Below are 22,705 nucleotides of genomic sequence, written 5' to 3'. Positions count from 1 at the left end.
CAGTTCTGTCCTGACTGACGATCAAGCAGGAGAAATGCAGCCTCAGTATGGTTGTACTCCCCACACAGACATAATTATATTATATGGGTCTGTGGTCACATGTAATTGTAGAAACCTTTTGTTGGGACTGTTAAAAAGCTTAAGTCTAAATGTGAGTAAGATGAATGTTAGATTATTAGATTCTGCAGAATCTTAAAAAGGGCCTAAGAGGTCATTAGATCCAGTCCTTCTGCCATAATTCTTCTAGTATCATCTACTACTGGAAAATTAAATCACTGTCAATCTGTTCATCTCTTTCTCCAATTCGTGCCAAGGATTTGGGCTGAGCTGTTTTTTGCTTTGTGGGGGGTTCTTTTTTTTTGTATCCCTTCTGACATTTCCTGCTTGAGCCCACCAGGCTAGCTGCAACATGGGATGTAGTTCCCCTCCATTTCTTCTTGTCTTGCTGTTTCTGCACATGTGCCAGTAATCCTTATCATAACCTAGTCTTCGTTGTTGTTTTTAACAACATGTTCCCTAAGTCATATCCGACTCTGCAAACCGATGGACCGTAGCGCAGCAGGCTCCTCTGTCCATGGGATTTCCCAGGCAAGAATACTGGAGTGGGTTGCCATTCCCTTCTCCAGGGGATCTTCCCAAAGCAAGGATTGAACCCAGGTCTCTTACATTGCAGGCAGATTTTGATCCACCAGGGAAGCCCCAAAGACATACCATATTAACCCTAATATAGGTCTAGATACAAATGCTGTTAGCATTGTATGAATATGATTCCCGGGATTTTCTAAATACACTCTGATTCCACATCTTTAACCTGTGACAAAGCCCTACTGAACTTGGCTCTAGCACTGTTTGGTGTAGCTCAGTCACTCATTGCTTAAGCATTTTCATGTAAATTGAGGAGATAATGAAAAGCCACGTCAATATTCCTTGTGTATGAGAAGAACCTTCATTCCCCTTATGCATATTTAAAAAGAAGGCAGAGTAAAAACAGATGTGCAAAAATAAACTAAGAGCAGGGGCCCTCCTGCTTGTGGGGCTGCACTGGTTCAGCCTGATAAGTGCTACGAGGCTGCGCTGGAAGCTGACCGACCTTGCCCTGTTCAGATTCTGTTTGGCACAGCTCCATTCAGTGTGACTAGCCTTTCAACTCTGTATTATTGTGGTAGAATATGCATAAACTTGTGCTGAGTGATTCCTTTCCTCCTTCCTTGGGATTTTTTTTCTTTTTTAATAATATGCTAATTGAATAAAGTGAAACTTCGACATTTACAAAGAGTCAAATATCTGTCATCACTTTCTTCTCCAACCCCACTTTTCTCTCAGTGCCTTGCCTCATGTTTGTTTCTGTATTTCTTGATTTGTGTGTTCCCAGAAGAAAAAAGAAGATGAATTGGATGGCAAAAGGAGAAAGGAGGGCATGAACCTGGTGATCCCATTTGTTCCCTCGGCTGATAACTCCAACCTTTCTGCGGATGGGGACGACTCCTTCATCAGCGTGGACTCAGCCATGCCCAGCCCTTTCAGTGAGGTGAGGCTCCTTTTATTAGTGATGCCTTCATTGCAGCAGTGGGGGCCATGTCCTTACTGGGCAGCTTTTGCTTTTTGGGGGATTTGCCTGCCTTGTTAAGGGGGTTTCACAAGGAATCCATCAGGAGAAAAGCAAATGAAGGCAAATTGCCTTCTCCAGAGCCACAGGAGGGGGTCTGAATCCCAGGAGTGATGCCAGGGAGGAGAGGGAACAGCGGGGAGGCCTGGGAAGCACGTCCTCACTTAGCACGAGGGCCAAAGGCACTGAGAGGAGTGGTCCATGACCCTTCCGCCTCTAGATCTCCATCAGCAGCGAGCTGCACACCGGCTCCATTCCCCCTGACGAGAGCAGCAGTGACATGCTGGTCATTGTGGACGACCCCGCCTCCTCAGCCCCTCAGTCCCGAGCCACCAACTCTCCTGCTTCCATCACGGGCTCTGTCTCAGACACTGTGAATGGTGAGTGATGCAGCTGTCCCTACCACTTGGGCGAGGTCCTGGTTCCTTCTCGGATAATGGCATTTTCTACCTTCTTTAAAAAAGAGTGGAGTAGAGCAGAAAGCATTTGAAGTCTCATTGTTTTACTAGCCTATTCAAGTGAAAGGGAGAACGAGAAGGCTTAGGGAAAGCAAAATAAGAACTTCATAAAGATTTCGAACTTTTTGTTTTCTCGCCATTCCTGTCCTTCATATTTCACCCTTATTTTTGCTAGTTTTTAGTTATAGTTAGCTTTTCCGGGCCTTTCCTCACTTGTTCTATGGGGCCCAGTGTTGCTGCTATTTCTTGAGTCCCTCTAGGTTTGCAACTTGGGAGTAAAAGTCGATTCCCCAAGGCAGGAGAATGTTGGAATGTGTAGGTGAATCACAAGTAGCACATCCCTGGAGTTCGTTTAGTAATGAACTAGTTTAAAGAAAAAATCAGGAGTAATGGCACCACTCTTTATGAGTGATGAGAATGAAAAGCAACTTGAGGTGTCAGGCCATTGTAGCTACTCACAGTTCTTACTAATGCTGTGTGACTCTGTGGCTCAGCCATTAAATTGGGACATAGACCTCCCTAGGAGTCCTGAAACAAAACACCCCAAGAGCCATCTTCTGTGTCCAGGAGAAGATTCTCCTCACACATAAGATAAGAAGTTGACTTTTTTTCCCCTCTTGGCCAATTTGTTCTCACAGGGATTTCCATTCAGGAAATGCCAGCCGCAGGACGTGGTCATTCAGCCAGAAGCCGAGGCCGCCCTAAAGGTTCGGGAAGCACAGCCAAAGGAGCCGGGAAGGGCCGGAGCCGGAAGTCCACTGCAGGCAGTGCTGCCGCCATGGCCGGAGCCAAAGCAGGGGCTGCCGCAGCCTCCGCCGCTGCCTATGCTGCATACGGGTACAACGTGTCTAAAGGTGCGGGGGCCCCAGGGACTACAGGTGCCATTCTGGCTGGGGCTAGTCTGGAGGGCTGCTGAGCATTCTGCCAGGTAGAGCAGGCACGACACCCCTGGGCCCAGAGCCCCTTCCCAGAGCCCATGTTGGAGTCTGCCTCAGCATCAAGTGGTCCTGACACTCCCTGTGCCCTTGTGACCTGGTTCAGTGCTGCCTTCAGAGTAGAAGTAACTGTGAAAACAAAAAGGTGAATTTCTTGACCATGTTGCTTTAAACATTTCTCTTGCTTTGAGAACTGACTTTTTCCCCCCAGACTCACATTTTAATAATTAATATTTCTGTAGTCCAGACTAGCATAGTTAACAGTTTCCCAGTAGCTCAGTTGGTAAAGAATCCGCCTGCAATGCAGGAGACCCCGGTTTGATTCTTGAGTTGGGAATATCTGCTGGAGAAGGGATAGGCTACCCCCTCCAGTATTCTTGGGCTTCCCTTTTGGCTCAGCTGGTAAAGAATCCCCTGCAGTGTGGGAGACATGGGTTGGGAAGATCCCCTGGAGAAGGGTAAGGCTTCCCATTGCAGTATTCTGGCCTGGAGAATTTCATGGAGTGTGTAGTCCAGAGGGTCGCAAAGAGTCAGACACAACTGAGCAGCTTTCACTTTCAGCTTTGTGAGCCACCACCTTAGGATTAAACACCTGCTGTAGGGACTTCCCTAGCGGTCCAGTGGTTAGGACTCTGCTCTCACTGCTGAGGGCCTGGATTCAGATCCCACTAAGAGCCCACAAGCCGCACTGTGCCAAAAACACACACACACACAACCCAGCACATATGTGCCTGGGAGTATAACACATGGACCCCGTACCTGAATATTAATGAAAATGAGACAAGGAAGTCATGCATGGAATGTGTTTAGCAGCAATACAAGGCAGTATGTTAGCATTGTGTGAGAGAAGAGGAAAGGCCTTAATTGTGGTTGTAGATCAGAAGGAGGAAGAACTGTGCACTTGATGACTAAGTTTCCAGACTCAGAAAGAAAGACAAGGTTGACGAAGGGTTTATACTTGTGACGGAGGGTTTAATGACCTAGGCATGTTGGAGGTCACCGAGCAGGTCAGTCAGCCTGTGCTGAAAGGGACCTGTGGGCGCCAGGCTTGGAAAGGCCTGACGGGCAGGAGCGATCAGACGTGTGGCCGAGGGCTCGCAGAGCGGTGAGGAGGGCAGCAGTTGCCGTTCAGGCACTGCTCTTCATTCAGAACACAGGCTTAAAATTTAGGCTGTTGCAGCGAGTAAGAGCATTATTGAATAGGAAGTTCTCAGCAAGTGTTCGTTTACCTCCCCTTTCTCCTTTGCTCAACAACTGTGAAGTATGATAGCCTAGCCCCGTGTTTCTTAACTTTTTGCCAGCTCATCACATCCTTGGAAAACAGCAGTCCTGGCAGCAGTTAAGGCTGCCGTGGCAGGGTTTCACCCCCACATGGGGCAAAACATGACACTCATCAGGCTTTCTTCTAGAGGCAACAGGGGACAGAGTGTCACAAGAAACACTGACTGTGCTTGGTGACTGGGCATGAAAAGCAAGGGATTCGGACATTGCCTGCAGCTCCACTGTGGGTGAGAGTAGTCATGAGTCTGCCTACCGAGCACTTAGAATTCCTTTTTAGGAATGTTAGGAAGAGTTGCTGTAGAGGAGCTTTGAACCAGCTCCTTAAAAGCAGTAGTGCTCAGAGAGCAGGGAAGCTGTGTGCAACGCAAGAACTGCATGTGTAGGCATAGGATAGAGTGGGCAGCCTTGTGCCCTCTGGTCATATGGACTGGGGAATAGAGGACATCTTCTGAAATTAAGAAGGAAGCAGGAATGTATAAGAAAACACATCAGTGCCTGTAAGTTACAGCTGTTCCTGTTCCAGCCTTGGCTTCCCAACAGGTAATGTGTGCTCTGTTCTTGAGTGCCTAGGTGACATCTGGTCCCTGTAGATGCAGTAATGTGGAGAGGGCTGGACAGGTATTGGTTTTCTCTTACAGGAAAAACAGTTGACAGGAAGAACAAGTGGTAAGGAGTTCCCCACAACCTCACCTCCAGACATGGCTCCAGGAACCAGGGTCAGGCACTGAGGCAGCTCAGGTGGGAAAGGTGCTTACATGCATCTTGCCTCTCTTTCTCTCCCCACAGGAATCTCCGCCAGCAGTCCTCTGCAGACGTCCCTCGTTCGGCCTGCTGGCCTTGCTGACTTTGGACCTTCAAGCGCCTCTTCTCCCTTGAGCTCCCCTTTGGGCAAAGGAAATAATGTTCCTGGGACTCCCAAGAGCCTCCACTTGACCAGCAGCCTAGCCCCAGACTCCCTGATCCGGAAACAGGGCAAAGGCACCAACCCCTCAGGAGGACGGTAACCACCTGGCCCTCCAGCTTCCTTCAACCACACCGGGGGCTCACGTCCTGGCCTGCAGGTGGTCTTTGGATAGCTTGCCCAGTGCAGCATCTTCCATCCCAAGCCATGGGGCAGCAAGGACCAGTTGCAACAAGGGAAAGACAGGCAGGTGGCTGGTGTGAGCACTTGGATCATCCATGTCTCGAGAGGAATGTTCTGGGGTTGCCTGTAGGAAAAAGGCCCAAGGACAGGGATCAGACCCACAGCCTCTCAAAGGACCTTATAGGCAAGTCTTAAACCTCACATTGGGGAAGGGCTGACAGAGACCCCGTCTCGATCCTCAGGCGCATAGTCTCCATCCCCATTCCACTCTTTGGCTCTGGCCATGTCCCTTGCAAAGGCTCTACAAGTGCTGTGAAGAGCCTTCCACGGTGGAGACTTCTCTTAGGGCTGTGATTTCCTGGGGGCTCGGAAGGGAGGAAATCATGTAGATGGTATTCTCAGTCGTTGAGCAACCCAAGTCTCCAAACCCATTCGCCAGAGTGTTACGGCTGAGGAGAGCGGCAAATGCAGGACAAGGTGGTGACTGTGAGGATGACACGAGGCTAGAGGCAGCAGGCCTGGAAGCAGTTGTTTCCCAGCATTTCCTCCCCTGCCCTGCATGGTTCACGTCAGAGAACCTTCAGGTCCCACCAGCAACAGTAGCCGCAGAACCCACCCCGGGACTCCCAGAAGCCAGTAAGAGACCAGGAGCCACCTCAATCAGCAGGACAGCCTCACTGCCCCTCTTGCAGGCTCCCCTTGCCCCTCCTGAATGCACAGTCTCCCCACCCTTGCCCTTCGGCCCCCTGCTTGGCTGTATGCACTGTCTATATTGCACTGAGAAAGGGACAGTGGAGTGAGATGGAGAGGATGGAGCAAGGGCAGGCTCAGCACCCACCTCCCAGCCCGGCCCTGCCAGCCCGAGCTCGCTTCCCTTCAGGAGCGGCAGAGGGGTGGTGGTCACATGGGAGGTGTTTCTGCCTGCCCCCAGCCTGATGTCCCTGGTGGAGCAGGTGCTTCTGGGCGGGTCCGCCTCTAATTTGCACACCTGAAAATCGCGGAATTGAGTTTAGATAGATTGATTTTTAAAACTTTTTTTTTTTTTTTGAGTAGGGGTGGTGGTAGGGGAATCATTTAATTTAAATCATTAAGATTCCCCTGCCCAAACCCAGACTCCTGTGTACAGATGCTATTTAGAGGGAATCAGAAAAATGCCAAGCCTTTTTTCTCTTTGAATGTGCTGTCTATTTTTATAACTGAACCTGTACATATGTATAAAGAGAGACACATCTTTCTTTTACTAACTGGAGAAAAATCTTAAATAAAATGGAGTGAGATAATTTTATGTAAATTGAGGCGTCTGTGGTCTTTGCAGCTGCCTCTCCTTGGGGCAGTCGTAGGGCTCCTGGGGGAGAGTGGCAGGATGAAGAGGAAGCAGAACCCTGACATCATGATCGTTCTTGTCAGAGAGGTGGTCAGTGGGACGAGGAGTGCTCTGTAGGCGTTGATGGGCACAGGAATGTGCCTCCAGCCATCAGAGGTGGCTTGACCAAGTGCCTGATAGGCCAGGGCCCTCGGGGTGTGGGCTCCTTATGACTCTAGACCTCGCCTCCAGGACTTCAATGTAGGCGGCTTGACCTGCTCCACCATTAGGCATTTACACAGTGGCAATCTAAAAACTGACAGATTCTTTCTTCAAAAACCACAAGTGAGAGGTTGTTCTGGCAGTGTGTTGTACATAAAATCCCCAACTAACAGAACTTTATGGTCCAGTTTCTAGAAATGTGATGTGTATTCAAATATGTGTATATAAACCCCAGAAACCTGCCCCATTTGCAGTTCCAGTACCTACTATCAGTTACACTGGCAGAAATACTGAGGAACTGTGAAATGAACACAGTGTTCTCAGAGTTAGGTGTCATAAGAATTGTGAATGAAAACAGTGAAATGTGTTACTAGGGATTCCAGAGACATCCAGGCTTTGAAAACTTAGCTCTCTGATGAGTTGGGAAGAGTGAGCCTCCAGCCTGTGCTAGCAGTGTTTCTCTGACTGAGCTAAAGAAAACACTGATACACTCTTGCGTCACCATCGAGCCGGGCTTGTGCTGTGTTGAGTGTGCTGGCCGTGTAGCCGCCTGAGCCTTGGCCTACCCCGCACACCCGTGATAGGGGCGGGCTGGCTCCTGAGCCACAAGGGTAAGCCTTTTCCTCCTTTTGTTGATCTTAAGTAGCACTATCATATATGCTGGGTCTTGTTTTTGTTGCTGGTAAACTTGACCATGGCCTTGAATGGAGCAAACCAGTGTCAGTTTTCCAATTAGCCATACCCTATTGTCGTCACCATTGTGGCTTCCAGTCAGCAAGCCCACTAGGATGGATCCTCTCCAGTTCTCATTACCTAGCCTGCCCCTCGGTGACAAGACTTCAAACTGCACCAAGGTCAACGGTGGCCACCTCTAGAGACCTGACAACTCAGATCCTCGCATAGCTTCGCCCAGGTGTGGATAGACTAGATAAAGTCTCCTCCTGAAAAGCATGTGAGCTCTGGACCAGAGCTCTCCACTCTTCTCTTTCTCCAGACACACTGCCATGCTCCCCTGTTAGGCATTTTCAATCCAGTCCCTGAAGCAGCAACTAACATGTCATATTGAGGGATGCTCATGGCCTTGATGTTTCTCTCACCTGAGGGTTCATAAATGGAGTTTGAATCTTAAAAGTGGAGGCTTCAAACTCATTAACAACTTGAGTCCTGTCCCCAACTTACACACTTTCTGAAGACTTGTCCACCTACCACGTGAGAGCCCAACTCTCACCTATGAACCCAAAGAAACAGTCCCTAAACACAGAAGAGGGCTGGTGAGGGATCCTACCTGCTAGAAGCATTCCTCCAGAAGGCCTGGAACACAGGCCATCCTTTACACCAGGGTCCTCTCTCCACATGAACCAGTTGTGGGGCCTTAGATAAGTGGATTTTAAGATTGTGAGTCCTTATGAACAGCCCTAGAAATGTGGAGTCTGCACTGGGCTTTCTAGCAGAGTCTCCATGCAGGAGTCTTTGGAAACCCCCTGGACCTGGAGTTTTAGAGATCCTCAGATGTGCCTCAAGGGCTTTTGTGAGTGATAAGCGAAAAGGGATGTGTGCCCACCAAATTAAACAGCAGCTCTGCTTTTACTGCCAGGTTAAGATTTTGTGTGGCGTTAAACTAAAGGGGAAAAGAGGCTTGGCTTTTTTTTTTTTTAAACCTCTGGAACATTTAATAAGTGATAACTATTTAAGTAATACTTACCAAACTTTAATATACATATGAATCACCTTGCATCCTCTTGAAGTGCATATTCAATTTCAGAAGGTCTAGGATGAGACCTGAAACTGAATCTCTAACATACCTCAGGTGATGGCTGCTTTGCCTTGGACCACACCTGAAATAACAAGGCCTTGACCCCCCTCCAGCCCTGTCAGAATAAACTCTGATCTCTGCTTGTACACCTCACCCCAGCCAGGAAACCCTGTGCAGGAAATACAACTTATGTTTTATATTACTCAATCCACCTGAGAAAATGAAAAACTAGCATTTCCAGGAAAATAGGTCCCATTCATGTTTTCTCACTTTTTTGCCTTTAAATCTATCAATTCAGGCTTTTCTCCATGGCCTTTCTCTCCTGGGTAGACCTCTGTTAAACACGTTAGGTTTGAGGGAAGGTTCCTGATCTGCTGCTGCCCTTTCCTGTGTAGTCATCACCAAGCTGTAGCTTCTTTCATTGCTGGAAAGTCTGTGATCCCTGGGCCCACTGTTTTCAGCTGCATCCAGTCAGCTTTCTCAGCTAATTCCTAAGCCATTCTCAGGGGCATGGAGAAATTTGCCAGGTTTCTCCTGCTTCTCTGAGTCTGCCAGAGTGTGGTTAAGCTGTGCAGTTTGTGAGGCAGCCCTGGTCGGTGCTGGCTGCCCCAGCCAGCCACCTTCATGGTGCTTTCAGACTACTTGGCTGTGGAGAGCAGGCTCTATACTAGAGAACATAGGGCTTCTCATTGTCTTAAAACCGTGCACCCCAGTGCTTGCTGCATGGTAGCAAGTGGTGCTGCTAAGAGAGGCATCTGCCTGGAGGGGAGGTCCCTGCATGGAAGTTCCTAAAAACTCTAGGCTGGCAGGAGCTTGAGCTATGTCAGCCCTCAAAAAAATAACTCCTGTCATCCTAGAAGTGTCCAGGGCAAACAGTGCCATGGCTGGATTACGGAGATGCCAGTCCCAGGGGACAGTCCTAGGGCTGGGTGTAGGGGAAGGTAGAAGGAAAGGAAAAGAGGAGGGATGACATGCCTGAGACCCACTTCCTGGGTACTTGTGGAAGCGGGGTGCCTCCCTTATCACCAGGCCCCTGAACTCTTCCTGTGCTCCTGTTTCATCCTAGCTTCAGGTCCTGGAATCTGTCACCGCCTATTCTCATTCCAGTTTCCCTCCTTTAGCACCAGCTGCAGGGGGTGTCCTCTCAGTTCTCTCCTGTTGTGTGCACGCGTGCTAAATCACTTCAGTTATGTCCAACTCTTTGTGACCCCATGGACTGTAGCACACCAGGCTCCTCTGTCCTGGGATTTCTCAGGCAAGGATACTGGAGTGGGTTGTCTTGCTGCCAAAAATTAGCATCTTGCTTCCTTTTATAGTAAAGGTTTTCTTGTTCATCCAAACAAAGACAGCAGGTAAAAGCAGAACAAGACATTGGGAATTACAAAGCTCAGGATACATTTCACGGTTCTGAATACCTGGTCTTCAGTTCTTGGCGCCTTGGCTGAGAGAAACACAGATTCCTGAACATGAGACTCTCTCTTAGAGAGGGAAGAGGGTCTCCCCAAAGGCCCGGAACAGGCTCTAGGGAGCACCCCTGCAGGGCTCATGCCTCCCTGCTCTTCTGCCCCTTGGGATTTTGAGGTCCTGGGACCCAAGGGCCAAGAATGAATGCCTGGGCCAAGGATGAGGTGACCTCTCTGGGTCTAGTCTGGACTGGAAGTTAGAGTGCACAGCCTCTGAAGGGAAAAGGAAGCAGGGGCATAGAGGGTCACAGCTGCAGGAGATGGTGGGGAACTTTCTAAGCCCCCCTCCCCACCCCACCCCCTACTGCCGTCCCAGCTGTTGGTCCTGAGAACCGTGCTCTGGGAGAACGCCCAGGGACACTCAACATCTCACACCCTGCACCAGCACCCCACCACACTAAACCCCACCACCCTGGATCAGGCTTATCTGTGGGCTGTTCCTTCACATTTCCCAGGTGAGGGAGCCTAGAAGACACTAGGCAGCTTCATGCCTTCCAACCATGAAGTCACTTGCCTGGGACAGTCTGAGGAGGGCAGTGGAGGGTGTGAGGGACCGAGGGGTGATCCAGTGGGTTGGAAGGGCCAAGGAATTTCAGAGGTCTCAGTTTGTCCTCAGCCCGCGGATGTGGAAAGGGCAGCAGGAACCCTGTCATGCAGAATCTGAATAGCTTGATCTTTCAGAGAGCCGATGTGTAACCCTCTAAAGCACCAGAATTTATCTTGGTTAGGTCTTCCCATGTGGCTCAGTGGTAAAGAATCTGCCTGCAATGTAGGAGCCGCAGGGAGGCTACGGTTCAATCCCTGGGTTGGAAAGATCCTCTGGAGGAGGGCATGGCAACCCACTCCAGTATTCTTGCCTGGAGAATCCCACAGAGGAGTCTGGTGGGCTACAGTCCATGGGGTCACAAAAGGTCAGACATAACTGGAGCAACTTAGCATGCATGCACAGGACTCTTGAGATTTTATGAATACCCCAGCTTAACCCTTCTGAACATATCTTAACCCTTCCTGAGGACCTGGGTCACAGAAGCATCTGGTGCCCTTTGCTGTGACTGCCATGTGCCCAACACTAAACCACGCTGGCAGCTACACCAGTATGCTGTTCAAGTCTGCTTTGAACAGGACCTGTGCCCCTTAAGTGTCTTTGTGCCGATATCTAACTTACCTCCCTTTTTAGAGTTACCTTTTCCAAACTGGAGGCTAGAAGCCAGAACTAGGAGGCTAGAAGCTTGAACCTAGCTCAGAACTTCTGAACCAGGGAAAAGTAAGTACCCTGAAGGAGGAACTGCCCAGTTTCCTGGGATTAAAGACATTGAGCTTCAGTGCATGCCTGTGGCTTCTGCTGGGCTCTAGTACATGAGTTCTGGATAAACCCAGTATTCTAGGTTGGCTGTTCTGGTTTGAATCAGTTTGTTAATGTTGCGGATTTTTTTCTCTCTCTTTCAAAAAACCAAAAAAAAAAAAAAAAATTGATTAACTTAAACACCTAGGAACAGCTCTGCCAAGGAGGAGCTGGAGGTAATGCAAACAAATGTAGTCTATCATTAGAGTTCAGCCAGAGCAAGAAAAATTAATTGGGTGATCTCAGAGGCCAGTATACTTGAACCTGATCTTCTGATCTCTATTCCTCCATGCTTCACCTTTATGGGAAAAGTCTGGTCATCCCTAGGGACTGTTCAAATACAGCTCTCCATGGGTTGGGCCATAAATTATCTGAGCAAATAATGTCATCGTTTATATTGGTTAGGGTAGCATACCATCTATAAGAAAGGTCTAGAAATGCAATTCCTAAATAAGATGTAAATCCATATCAGTTCAGTTCAGTTCAGTCACTCATCAGTCACCTATTTGACTCTCTGCAACCCCATGGACTGCAGCATGCCAGGCCAGGCTGTCCTGTCCATCACCAAGTCCCAGAGCTTGCTCAAATTCGTGTCCACTGAGTCAGTGATGGCAACTATCTCATCCTCTGTCATCCCCCTCTCATCCTGCCTTCAGTCTTTTCCAGCATCAGGGTCTTTTCTAATGAGTTGGTTCTTTGCATCAGGTGGGCCAAAGTATTGGAGCTTCAGCTTCAGCATCAGTCCTTCCAATGAATATTCAGGACTGATTTCCTTTAGGATTGACTTGTTTGATCTTGAATCCACAAGATGGCAGAGTAGAAGGACATGCGGTCATCTTCTGTGAGAACTCCAAAATTGCAACTAACTGCTGAACAACCATCAACAGGAGAATGTTGGATCCCACCAAAAAAAGATACCCCACTTCCAAGGGCAAAGGAGAAGCACCTACAAGATGGTAGGAGGGATGAAACTGCATTTAGAATCAAACCCCATACCTGCCAGAGATGCTTGGAGGGCTCAAACAAAATCTTGTGTGTACCAGGACCCAGAGACCCCACAAGAGACTGAGCCAGACCTGCCTGTGAGTGTTTGAGTCTCTCCTGCGGAGGCACAGGTCAGCAGTGACCTGCGGTGGGGGTGAGGGCTCTGGCTGTAGCAGAGAGGGAGTTATGGCATGTGAACCCCACCATAGAGTCACTTAGCAGACAACCCACAAACTGGAGAACAATTATACCAAAGAAGTTCTTGCACTGTAACAAAAGTTCTAGGGCCCACAACAGACTTCCCAACCTGGGGATTAAGCAAAGGGACTGAGAACCCCCAGGGAATTTTGACTTTGAAGGCCAGTGGGGTTTGATGACAAAACTTTCACAGGACTGGGGAAAGAGACTCGTGGAGGGCACAAACAAAATCTTGTGCAGACCAGGACCCAGGAAAAAGGAGCAGTGACCACACAAGAGACTGAGCCAGACTTGCCTGTGAGTGTCTAGGCGTCTCCGGCGGAGGCACAGGTCGACAGTGGTCTGCCAGGGGGTCAGAGACACTGAATACAACAGTCCTGGCATAAGTCCTTTTGAAGGAGGTCACCATTACTGCCATTACTCCTACCATTTTGTCTCAGGCCAAACTACATGGAAGGACCACAGCCCTACCTATCAGCAGAAAATTGGATTAAAGATTTACTGAGCATGGCTCTGCCCATTAGAGCAAGACCCAGATTCCCCCACTGTCAGTCTCTCCCACCAGGAAGCTTCCACAAGCCTCTTACCCTTGTCCATCAGAGGGCAGACTGAGTGGAAACCACAATTACAGAAAATTAACCAAACTGATCACTTGGATCACAGCCTTGTCTAACTCAGTGAAACTATGAGCCATGCCGTGTAGGACCACTCAAGATGGATGGGTCATGGTGGAGAGTTCTGACAGAACATGGCCCACTGCAGAAGGGAATGGCAAACCACTTTGGTATTCTTGCCTTAAGAACCCCATGAACAGTATGAAAAGGTAAATCCATATATCTCTCTCTTAAGAATTTGAGTATGTTCTACACATTTCAGGACTTCCTTCACGGGGCCAGATGGTAAAGAATTTTCCTGCAGTGCAGGAGACACAGGTTTGATCCCTGGGCTGGGAAGATGCTCTGGAGAAGGGCATAGCAACCCAGTATTCTTGCCTGGAGAATCCCATGGACAGAGGAGCCTCGTGGGCTTCTGTCTATGGGATCGCACAGAGTCGGATATAACTGAGCGACTAACACTTTCACTACACATTTAAGGTCCCAGTTTCTCTTCATCCTTTTTCTCTGCCATCTCCACGCTCTGTCCTCATCTACATGGTTAGTGCTGCTTTGCAGAAATATAGGAAGAGGAAAGTCTGGGGACGAGGTGCCCCTACTGTCTTAAAAGTTAGATATTTAATTGAACTTGGTGGCCCAATGGTTAAGGACCCGCCTGCTAACGCAGGGGACTCCAGCTGGATCCCTGGTCTGGGAAGATTCCATATGCTGTGTAGCAACTAAGCCTGTGCATTGCAGCTGCTGAGCCCCTGCTCTAGAGCCCTGACCCACAACCACTGAGCCTCAAGCTGCTACTTACTGAAGCCCTCAAATCCTAGAGCCTGTACACTCCACACCACAAGTAAAGAGTGGCCCCCACTTGCTGCAACTTCATGTGCAGCAACAAAGTCCTAGTGTAGCCAAAACTAAAATAAATAAATAAAAATTTAAAATATACATATAGTTTACAGTGTAGACACATTTCATAGACTTTCCAAATAAACAGGATCATAGCCATTAAAAAAAAAAAAGAAGATGGAGCCAAAAACATAGAGGAAGAATTTTAGGTTGAAAAGCATGACACTGCTTTTTAATCTACAAATATGGCAATTTCATATATTTCAACCTATTTATATAAATAATGTTATTTTATGACTTTTGAGGTATTTTTCTTTTTTAAATATTCACTTTTGTGCTTAATTTTGTTTACTTTTTCTTAAAGGGGGCTTTCCCAAATTGTATAAGCTTTAGTCTTCACACACCCAGTTCCAGGGTGGGAATGAAGAGGGATAGGGCCTTGTGTAGGACAGTTTGACAGTCGGGGTCAGGAATTTTAGAAATAGCCATGCCTTTGGCCCAGCCATTCTACTTTCAGGGGTCTATTTTCAGAAATAATCAAGTGTGATGTACGGCAGGGCTTTGAACCTTAGGGAAACGGAGCAGGAATCCAGAGTGAGTCTTGTCAGAATTTCCCTTCCTCATAAATTTTGAGTTTCACCAATAACTCCTTGGCTTAAGACCATTCTGTATGCAATTAAAACAAAAGGCTTGTGGCAACATAATAGAATTTAGCAAAAATTGGAAACAACCCAAATGGAAATGACATAGAATTGGTTAAATAAATTTTGTACATCACTATGTTGAACTGCTGCTGCTGCTAAATCACTTCAGTCGTGTCCGACTCTGTGTGACCCCATAGACGGCAGCCCACCAGGCTCCGCTGTCCCTGGGATTCTCCAGGCAAGAACACTGGAGTGGGTTGCCATTTCCTTTTCCAACGCATGAAAGTGAAAAGTGAAAGTGAAGTTGCTCAGTCGTGTCTGACTCTTCACGACCCCATGGACTACAGCCTACCAGGCTCCTCCATCCATGGGATTTTCCAGGCAAGAGTACTGTTTTCCAGGCAAGAGTACACCTAGTTGAACTAAGTGACCATTAAAAATCATATCTTCAATCCATGGCTAATTCATATCAATGTATAACAAAAACTACTGTAATGATGTAAAGTAATTAGCCTCCAACTAATAAAAATTAAAAAAAAAAATAAAAAAATAAAAAAATAAAAAAAAATAAATAAATAAAAAAAAATCATATCTTCTAGAATATCTGATGACATAGGAAAAACGCTTACAATTCAATCTTGGGTTGAAAAAATAGGACACAAAATAGATGAAGTTTATGTTTTTTTGTGTATATGTAAGCTTTTTAATAAAGTAGTAAAAAGAACTAGAAGAAAGTAAACTTTCTTGGATGGTGGAATTATGAATGAATTTTAACTCTTCATACCATTCTGTATTTTCCAAACTTTCTGAGTATGTGTTATTTTTTATGTAATTATTATAAGTGCTTTAATAAAAGAAGTAGGTTTTTTAAGGGAAATTTAGAAAAAACTCAAAAGCAAAACGAAAGTAAGATATTTCCCATAGTGAAAATTTTCTTACAGTGTGTCTTCCAACTTCAATTCAGTTCTCTTGATAAAATGATAACAAGGTAGCATCTCCCCAACACACCTTAATGTTTTCAAGGGGACTTTAGAGAAGCTGAATTTCAGGGAAATGCATGGACTAGAAATTCAGATACCATGGGGAGATATTTTCAGGCAGGTATGGCTTTTCACATCCCTCACATTCACATTAGATTCTGAATATCAATATGTCCTCTGGGTTTACAAAACGGATGTTCTGGTTTACCTGGGCGTGGGGCCAGCTTTTCCTCTGGGTAGAAAAGGGAGCTCTCTGCATGGCCCATCACCCAAATCAGTGCTCTTAACCTCTGAGAGGATATCCAGGGCCTCTGTGCTCAGGACTTTTCTTTTTCAGCTCTGCATTTTATTATATACTTGACTTATTTATGAATAAGTAATTATTTGTACAGTTCAAAATCAAAAACATACAAAAGGGCATAAGAATAAAAAGTCTCTCTTCCATCCCATCCCCTGGCCCCCAGCTCCCCTCCTGGGAGGCAAACTGTGTTGACAGTTTCTAGTGATTCCTTCCAGACATATTTCTATGCTTTTTAAATACATTATTGTATTCATACTATGTATCTCTTTTTTTCCACTTAACATTATACAGCAATGTTAAGAAAGTACTGCAAAAAGAGTAAAATATTTTCCGAACAGTAATAAATATTCTTCCTAAACATTCATAATAACTGCAAATACACCATGGAAGGGAGATGGGCCATTTGGTTGTCTTACTGCTGGGAAATTTGGGTTTTCTCCCCGTAAGTCCCAGAGGGACCATTCAAATGAAACCATCTTCCTGGGTTCAGCCAGCAATTGCATTTGGTTTGGGCCCTGATTAGCCTTTGGCTCTCTGGGGACACAGAACTCTGGGGTCAGGAGGAGGCCCGGGGCCAAACCCAGAGGGACAAGCGGGTGGTCCCTGGCCTTCAGGGGCTGACTGTGTGGTCCAGGCCAGCAGAGATATATTTAGCTGGGCCAGATGCTGCTGGCTGTGTCATGACCCAGGAGGACTGTGCTATTGGTAAACAAACCACCACGGCCCAGCCCTCCTCTCTCGTCCCTTTCCCCACTTGCTGGCAGTGCTGTGAGAGGTGGAGGCGGGCCCTCACCAGGGAGACGGCTCATACAGGGTGGCCACCTGCAAGACACCCAGCAGAATTGTATATGGCCTTGTCTCGTGGCCCCAAGTTTGTTTTTTCCCTCATTTCCCCTCCTGCCTTTCTTTTCTCACCCTCCCCAACGCAGCAAAGTGGGGCAGCCCAATGAACAGCCGCCTTCCTCCTATGCCTCCACACCCTTTTCCCTCTGCCCATCAACCTGACTTGTCCTCAGTGCTCTAAGTGAACAGAGTTCATTCATATAGTCATTCAACAAACTTCATTTATCCATTTTTCTGTCCAGCAAATATTTTTTGAAGGCCTGAGATAAGCCAGGCTCAAAGCTTGGCCCTAAGAACACAGCAATGAACAGGGAGGTGCCAGCTCTGGCCCTTGTGGAGTTTACACTCTGGTGAGTAACTAATTAGGTATTGGTGGAAAATGACAATGTTAAATAATAACCAACATTCCCATGTTGTTTTAAAGTGTGTAAGGGTCTTCCACCTGATAGCACATCTAATCCCGAGAAGCCGAGAGATATGATTATCATTCCTGCTTTAAAGACGAAGAAACTGCAGCTCAGAGATGCTAAATAACCTGGCCCAGGACCCACAGGGTACATGGAGCCCTGGTTCTTGAACTCAGTCCCTCCAACTGCAAGCCCATGTCCTTCCTGTAAAAGAGGAGCCCCTGGAGCTGGATGGGAGCAGGTTTCTCGTGCAGTTCTTCATTTTACATTTGAGGAAATAAAGACCCAGAGAGAAGAAAAGTGTACTGTCTAAGACACAAGGCTTAAAACAGGACTGGAAACTCTGGACCCTAGCCCAGTTTTCTTCCTTTGCATCTGGAACAGCAATTCAGTGTCCTGACCAGGGTATAAGGCCTGGGCAGATTTGGGGTCGGGGATCATCACTGTAGGTCTGTCTCCTCCTATCCCCTGCACCCCACTAACCCACCCACGTCTGCTGCATTGTCCCTTTTGTGAAGATAGAGCCCAGAATGGCCTCCCCAGACCCCATCCGCCCCTTGCCAGGGTCTGCTTCTTACCGAGTGCATGGGCTTTCATTCAGCAAACAAGGTGAGCACCTACTGTATGCAGGCTCTGGGAAGCATGTCAAGGGCGCACAGTCCACTGGGGAGGCCAACAGCACAGTGCTATCAAATGTGCAAGATAAAAAGCACAGATATCGGAGATGTGTGTCAGGGCCCCAAAGCCAGGCCATGATGGACAGGTAGAGAAGGTTCAGAGAAGGCTTCCCAGAGAAGGGATATCTCAACTGAGCCCTCAGGTCTGCATGATGAGTCAGCCAGGCCAGAGCTGGCAGGGATGAGGCTTCAATGGAGAGTAGATTACAAAGTAAGAAGGCCCCCGGTACATTGCAGGCGTGCGGCAAGCATGTCAGGTCTTTTAGTGTGTGTCACACCTCTCAGGGCAGCAAGCAACCTGTGAGCAGGAAGTGGGAAACCCCCACGGCGAGGACCTACTCCTGGGGATGGATGACTCAGGCACCCCACACGAGCAGCCTTCACACCATGGACTCCGCATCCTCCCAGTCAGGGCCGCCCTCCTGACCTGGCAGGGACATGGCGGCCTGCCTGGCAGGGGTCTCTGACTGCGGGGGTGGGGGTGGGGGGGAGACACAGGTGGTACATGACCACTGTCCCCTCCTCCCCCAGCCACCAACACCCTCAGGTTGTTCCCAGGAGGGCCCCGCTCCCCTCCTGTGGGGACAGGGAGCACTAGCCCAGGAGACAAGGACAAACAGCCGTCCAGCTTGGTGCCCAGAGCAGAGGACTAGCAAGGGCCCGGACCCTGCCCTTGATCTGCCTGCAAAGGGCGGCCCGTCCCCTGGTGTGTGTTTAGGGCCTGACGGCTCTCAGACTGACTGAAGGGGGGCAGGGCCGGCCCAGGGAGGGTCAGTGCTGCCCCAGGCAGGCACACACTGGTCCGCCCGAGCCGAGCCGAGCCGAGCTGGCCCCAGCAGCTCCCTGTCCCACACTCCTGGGCCGTGCACAGAAGCATTCACTTTGAATACTAGCCCTAGGAGGCAGCTTGGCCATCTCCCTTGGCCTTGATCGTGGTGTTCACAGGGCCTTTCCCTCCAAGGGGAAGCGTGAGACTGTGCTCCAAAGGGGTGTCTCATTAAACCCCACTCCCCATAGGTCCCCTGAGTTTCTGTGGGGCCCAGAGCTGTGCTATGTGCAGGGTGACATTCAGCTCCCGCCCTGGGGGAGGGGGAGGGGCGGGGCCTAGTGGGGACATCTCTGCAAGCAGATCACGTCCCTGGGGGTGGGGTCCTGGGCATGAGGTGGGCCCCAGCCAGCCCCAGCTTCTGCAGGCACGATGCGGGCCCTGAGTTCCGAAGGCTGTTAGAAGGTTGGGCAAAGTGTCACGCGGGCGAAGTAGTAGAAGCAAAGGCATGGCGACCAGAAATAGCAGGAGGTGGGAGGAGACAGCAAACAGGAGCAGGAGGGAGGGGGCAGGGTGGGGACGTCTACCCCAAAGGACACACTGTGCCATGGGGATTCGTCGGTGGGAAGTGTGGTGGTCAGAGTTGCATTTTCAATTGTGTAGAAGGTGAGTATCCAGGAGGGCACTGAACTGGGGACACGGATCAGTTTGGAGGGCGTGACAGTCATCTGGGGAAAGAGGCAAGTGTTAGGGTGGGGGTGGGAGGGCTGGGAGGGCGGGACAGGGCACCCTTAGGTCAGGAAGGACAGCAGCAGCTCTGAGAAAGGAGACGGACTCATGTTTAAGGGTGACTGAGGGGGGTGCTCACCCGGGGCTCTACCTTCCTGCGGGGGAGGGGTGGTAGTGGGGGGGAGGGGTCTACCCTGAGGAGTGTTTGCAGGGCAGGGGCCCTGATCAAGTGGGAAGGTGTGGGCACCCCTGCTACCCTCTCCTTCCTGGAGGGGCAGGGCTGGTGACGGTGATGGGAGAGGCCTTCAGGGTGTGTCTGCTCTCCCTCACACCCACAGAATGCCCGGGCGACCCTGAACCAGGAAGCACAGGCCTGGCGGGACTCTCCAAGGGCACCCAGAAAAGGCAGAGAAGAGTGGTGCCCTCACACCCCTGGGCAGGGGCCGAGGGTCCAGGGACAGGGGGAGGAGGGCAGGGGACAGGGGTGGTCGGGGGCTTTGGTCAACTGCCTCTGACAGGCGCCAGAGAAAGCAGCCCTGCTCAAGGACATCCTTGGAGGGCCAGGGGTTAAGGCTGGGTGCTTCCATTGCAGGGGACGTGGGCTCAGGCCCTGGTGGGGAATTAAGATCCTGCATGGCTAAAAGTCAGAACTAAACAAAACAAATAAAAACCTCACAACAACAGCAAAAAACTGCTGGGTCCCAGATCCCACAGCCACCATGCAATTTAAACTACGCAAACCTGGATGTTCCTGAGAGTGAAAGTAATAACTACCTCAGAACAACAGGAGCAAACTAGGCCTGCCTACTATCTACTGGGCACTCTGGGATGTGTGGTAATCCCAGAGGTGGGGCAGGAGGCTGGCGTTTGTGCTCCCACCCAGGCCCACAGTGACACTCTCCTTGTCACCTGTCCTCGCAACCTGGCCCCAGAGCACCCTGACCCTCCTCGGAGCCGGGCCCAGGGAAAGACAAGGTGTCCCCCATTCGAGGTCCAGCTCATTTTGAGTCTCTGCCATCACTGTCTTCAGAGGAATGACAGCCCTAAGAGGAACAATCTCCCTCCTGGGACCCAGTGTGGGAGCCACCTGGAGAACCCTCAGAGCCTGTCAGCCCCAGAAAGGTGCTTGCAGGCTGGAGTCGTGTTTTCTCTCGTGCCCTTGTATTGCCCAGCAAAACCCTGGGATCCCCAGTCTCCTCCCTCCTGCTTACCCCCCGTTTTCAACTGGCTGCCAGGAGGTGTCCCCATATTTCCTGCTCCTGGTTTTAGTTTGGCCCTCCCCAGCCCCTGCCCGCCTCGCGGCCTTCCCCTGCCACAAGCACAAACCTCCTTAAGCCCAGACCTGAACACAACACTTGTCTGCTTGACAAGCAGACAAAACAAAAAGAACAAAAACAAAGACCCTTCTGTGGGAGGAAAAACAAAAACATCACCACAGAACTCTACTTCCCTGCAAGATAAAGTCTAACACTTCCTCCAAGGACTGACTCAAAGGTAGCTTGCCACCTTGTCCCCAACACCCGCAGGCTTCTTCCTTGCTGTCCCTTCCTCATTTGCTGACGCCATCCCCACAAACCTGGAGTGTGCCTCCGGTCCATGGATTCCAGCAGCTTCCTTAAGGCCCTCCCTGACCCGGTGCCTCTGCCCCATTCCCTGAGCTTGGAGTTGCCCCAGGCTAGGTGTGAGGGAGACTCTGCTAGTCTGTCTCCCACAGCTGGAGGTCCAGGGCCCCTCAGCCTGCTGTAGACACAATAAACTGCAGGTGAACTGACTGATCCTTCCTACTCATCCCCTGTTCTCCAGAAGGATGCCCTTGAGGAATGATGGACAAAATGATGATTTCTGTGTGTGCATTCAGTCGTTCAGTCATGTCGGACTCTTTGAGACCCTCTGGGACTCTTTGCGATCCTATGGACTGTAGCCTGCCAGGCTCCTTTGTCCATGGAATTTTCCAGGCAAGAATACTGGAGCAGGTTGCCATTTCCTTTGCCAGGGGATCTTCCCATCCCAGGGATGGAACCGATGTCTCGTATGTCTCCTGCACTGCAGGCATATTCTTTACCACTGAGCCATGATTTCCGAGATCCCTGCTAACTCCTGAATCCCTGAATGCCAGGTTGGGCACCCATCCTGCTTAAATCCCTTCAACTAAAAAAGAAAATAAAAAGATAAATAAATAAAAATGGCCCAGGGACTCCTGGGAGTTCTCAAAACCCTCTCTGGACGTCTGTGAGGTCAAAACGATTTTCATAACACTACTAAGAGGTTACTTGCCTTTTCACTCTCATTTTCTCACAAGGGTACAGCAGAGTTTTCAAGAGCTTTACGTGAATTTGGATGAGAATTCAGCTGCTTCCATTAAAAAAGTAGAATCATTTTTCCTTAAAATATGTTAACACGTTTTCTTATTTGATAAAATGTTTTACACTTCTCAATCCCTAATACACTAAATGTTGTCAATTGCTATATCCCACATCAACAGAAGCTCTTGGGGTCCTCAGACTTCCATGCCTTCTCCATACTCTCAGTCACTCCTCAGCTTCTCTCTTCTTTCAGGAATCAACTTTCTGGGAAGCTGTCTACTTCCCTCTCACTAGCTTCTCTGCCCCACCACTGAGGACCCCCTGGCATTTCACCCAGTGGACATTCCTCTGGTCTCATTTCCCTTGACATCTCAGCAGTGTGACCCTGGCTCTCAGAAAACCACGCTCTCCTGGTTCTCCTCCTGCCTCTCCGGCTGCTTGTTCCCAGCCCTTCTTGCTTTGCTTACCCTACCAGGGCCGGAGGCCTCAAGGTTGGCCTGGGGCTTGTTCTCTTTTCTCTCTGCTCCCATGCTTCAAGCACTGTCTTGATGGGTAGAGCTCCCAAATCTCTACCTCCAACCCATGTGACTTTCCTGAGTCCCAGCCCCACATATCCAGCTGCCCCACAGGCGCCCCCAAGGCAAACATCCGGGCAGATCTCCACCCCCACCTTTCCAAGGCTGCTACTGCACCGAGAACCCCGGCTCTCGACTCTCTCCCTCTCTCCTCATCAACCAGCCACATGCAATCCTGCTGACCTCACTATCTAAACGGCTCTCTAATCTATCCTCCTGTCTTTTCCCACTGCACCCCACAGCTCCAGCCTCCTTCCCTCTCCCTGTCCTTTGACTTCCTCCTCCAGTCTGACACAGCAGCCAGAGTTCCTTTTAAGTAGCCTCTTCCCCACTCAGAATCCATGGGGGCCCTCACTAACCCAGGAGGAATGCCACCTACACAGCACAGCTCACCAGAGCA

At 49.3% G+C, this 22,705-nt stretch overlaps 1 protein-coding gene across 2 annotated transcripts in view; it reads left to right on the top strand.

Moving 5' to 3' along the window:
- Positions 1-6,655, top strand: part of INO80 (INO80 complex ATPase subunit) — a 123,579-nt gene extending 116,924 nt beyond the window's left edge. The window contains exons 33-36 of one of the 2 annotated variants that reach the window (XM_020877552.2): positions 1,376-1,528; positions 1,827-1,986; positions 2,703-2,918; positions 5,067-6,655. In XM_020877552.2, the coding sequence (XP_020733211.1) occupies positions 1,376-1,528; positions 1,827-1,986; positions 2,703-2,918; positions 5,067-5,284 (747 nt within the window). In that variant the 3' untranslated portion in view covers positions 5,285-6,655. Of the gene's footprint in view, positions 1-1,372; positions 1,529-1,826; positions 1,987-2,702; positions 2,919-5,066 lie in introns of both variants that reach the window. The other variant, XM_020877551.2, reaches the window with a different exon arrangement.
- Positions 6,656-22,705: the final 16,050 nt, after the last annotated feature.

The sequence above is a fragment of the Odocoileus virginianus genome, chromosome 6 (assembly GCF_023699985.2).
Source record: "Odocoileus virginianus isolate 20LAN1187 ecotype Illinois chromosome 6, Ovbor_1.2, whole genome shotgun sequence".
In the NCBI taxonomy this organism is placed as follows: domain Eukaryota; kingdom Metazoa; phylum Chordata; class Mammalia; order Artiodactyla; family Cervidae; genus Odocoileus; species Odocoileus virginianus.
Note: the sequence above shows the minus strand (reverse complement) of the source record. Positions and strands in the feature narration are given on the sequence as shown.